General features: G+C 45.1%; 1 protein-coding gene across 1 annotated transcript in view; it reads left to right on the plus strand.

Annotated features, from left to right (window-relative positions):
* The first annotated feature begins 2179 nt into the window (after window positions 1-2179).
* The window catches only part of ABHD17C (abhydrolase domain containing 17C, depalmitoylase), an 80342-nt gene continuing 79917 nt past the window's right edge, over window positions 2180-2604 (plus strand). Inside the window, exon 1 of the mRNA XM_044660154.1 lies at window positions 2180-2557. Within this exon, the coding sequence (XP_044516089.1) occupies window positions 2180-2557 (378 nt within the window). The remainder of the gene's footprint in view (window positions 2558-2604) is intronic.

Genomic DNA, 2604 nt, shown 5'->3' on the forward strand with positions numbered 1-2604 from the left:
TTGGATGGGGGAAGTAAGATGAGATGATCTCCAAGGTCCCTTCTAACTTTAATTCTATGATGAGATAGTTTAAAGACATTTCATTAATGATATATGATTTTAGACAAATCATTCAACCACTCTGTGCCTATGTTTCTTCACCTGCAAAAATAGAGGGCTGAACTATATCACATAGAAGAGCCTTTAATTCTATGAATACTATGATTATAGGGAAGAAGCATGGTTTCAGTTGTTGTTGTTTTTCCCAAGTTTTTCAGGTAAATTAAAATGGTAGTTGCAATATTTAAGGAGCTCCAATTGTATTTTCCTGTCAACAGAACTAGATCATCAAATGACAACATAAAAAGGCAATTTCCTTTTTGGACACCTGTGTTTTCTTTCCCTCCTCTTCTCCTCCTCCCAACTGTGATGATCCCTGCCAATTTTACTGTCCCTAACTGCCCTGACTTTGTAACTGGGCACAGTGCCTCCTGTCAATTCCTGAAAGAGAACCTGGTTGCCAACTCAGTGAAACCAGGAAGTGTTAAGGGCCTCAGGTTGGCAACAATAACACAGAAAGTTTCAAAGCATGGATGGTCACATTGAAAAAAAAACCTCAAACACAGTGAGCCTGCTATTAATATTTACAGCATACTTAGATTACACAAAAGGCTATAAAATTATACTTATTTAACAATGAAAAACCACATTAAAAATGCTAGAAACAAAAGAGAAAGCTCAGAAAGGCAGGTGGATCAGAATACAGTAATAAACCATTTTTGGTTACTGGTGTGGGCCTCGGGAATAGAATGCCATTCTTAATTTAGCAAATCATCAAATATAGCAAAACCCTGTTGTTTTTATAGATTGGGATATACTAGATGTCAAAGCATGTATCCCAAAATATAATCCTAAAACTGAACAGAGGAAAAAAAGACCTTATAATTTTCCATTAAATGGGAATTCATTTTTATCCCCTCTCCCCTTTCCCAACAGCAATTTAGAAGAGGTGTCCCTGTAATTTAGAAAGAGGCAGTGTGCTATGTTTTAGGGAGATGAAGACAGTTAAATTTTGGGATCATAGAAAGGCATTGTGATGTATTAAGAACTCTGAACTTGCTTGGCTTGCTCTTAAACACAGGCTTCTAGACACACAACACTTTGGACTTTTTTGCTTTTGGGGGACAGTAGAAAGAGTGCTAGATTGGAGTTCAAAGACCTGGTTTCTAAAACACATCCTACATGATCTTGGGCAAATCCTCCATGGGCCTCAGTTCTTCATTGGAAAATCAAAGGAGTTGGAGATGACTTTTAATATCCTTGGAGTTCTAAATTTGTCATCTTGTAACCATGGAGTTATAAGACATGGTACAGTAGAGTTTTAATGGGAAAGCAATGGTGGTCAGAGAACCCAAGTCTGAAACCCAGCTTTGATACCTGTGGAGGGAGCTGAATTAAATGATATCTTCTGAGATATCTTCTATTTTAACTATCATGGATTATACCTTTGATTTCCTGGCTCTGCCACTTGTTAGACAATAAATTGGACCTCTGGGGCTCTGGTTCCTCATCCATAAAATTAAGGGACCAGTCTAGATGACCTCTGAGGGCACTGTCAGCTCTGCAATTTTATCACTGGGATTTAAATCTTGGCTTTGTCAAGTTCTTTGGGCCTGTTTCCCCATCTGTAAAAGACTGTGTGGACCCAGAGACTCCTTCCAGCTCTAAATCTGTGTTCCTCAATAAATCTCATTCCCTAAGGTGATCTTCGGCCAATCATTTAACCAAATCCCATGAGGTCTTTCCAGGTTGTTGTTCATTTGTGTTGTACACTTCTTGACTTCACGGCCCATATCACGTCAATGCTGTCCATGGGAGTTTTCTTGCCAAAGATAAAAGTGGTTTGCCATTTCCTTTTTAGTGGAAGAAGGCAAACAGGTTAAATGACTCGTCTGGAGGTCACATAGCTAGTGAGGGTCTAGGGCTAGTTTTGGGGTCTTCCTGACTCCAGGCCCAACGCTCTTTCCACTAAGCCACTTAGCTGCCTCCACTGGGCTCTATTAATTCATGCCCCTTCCTCCAATTTTTCAGAATCTGAATTTTTTTGGGTAACAAAGTTCCCTTTCATATCCATTTTCCTCCGGCGTCCTCAAGACCACTCTTACCCTCCCCCGCCCCCCACTCCCCAGCCCTTCCTTGCATGCAGCATTCGGAAGCAGAGCAGTTCGAGGTTTCTGGGGAGAGGGGGGACGCGCGGAGAATGCCGCCCCCCGCCCTCCCTTCACGGTCAGTCTTGGGCGCGCGCCCCAATCCCCCAGGATTCCTCGGGCAGCGCGCAGGCTCCGGCGAGGCGAGCCTACCGTCCCGCCGCGTTCCCGCTCTTACTCCCGCCAGCCCACGGGGCTGCGGCCCCGCCACGAGACGCCGGGCCCCGCCCCGGGTCGGGGCTCCTGCCGCCGCCGCTGCGCGTCTCGGCTGGCTTAGGCGGGCTGGTTCTAGGGCTCCTGGGGGGATGCTGCCGCGGCCGCAGCCTAACCCGGAAGTTGTGGCGGCGGTGGCAGCGTTGGGAAGGGGGTGTGTGTGTGAGTGAGTGAGTGAGTGTGTGTGTGTGTGTGTGTGTGTGTG

The sequence above is a fragment of the Gracilinanus agilis genome, chromosome 2, assembly GCF_016433145.1.
Source record: "Gracilinanus agilis isolate LMUSP501 chromosome 2, AgileGrace, whole genome shotgun sequence".
Taxonomy (NCBI): domain Eukaryota; kingdom Metazoa; phylum Chordata; class Mammalia; order Didelphimorphia; family Didelphidae; genus Gracilinanus; species Gracilinanus agilis.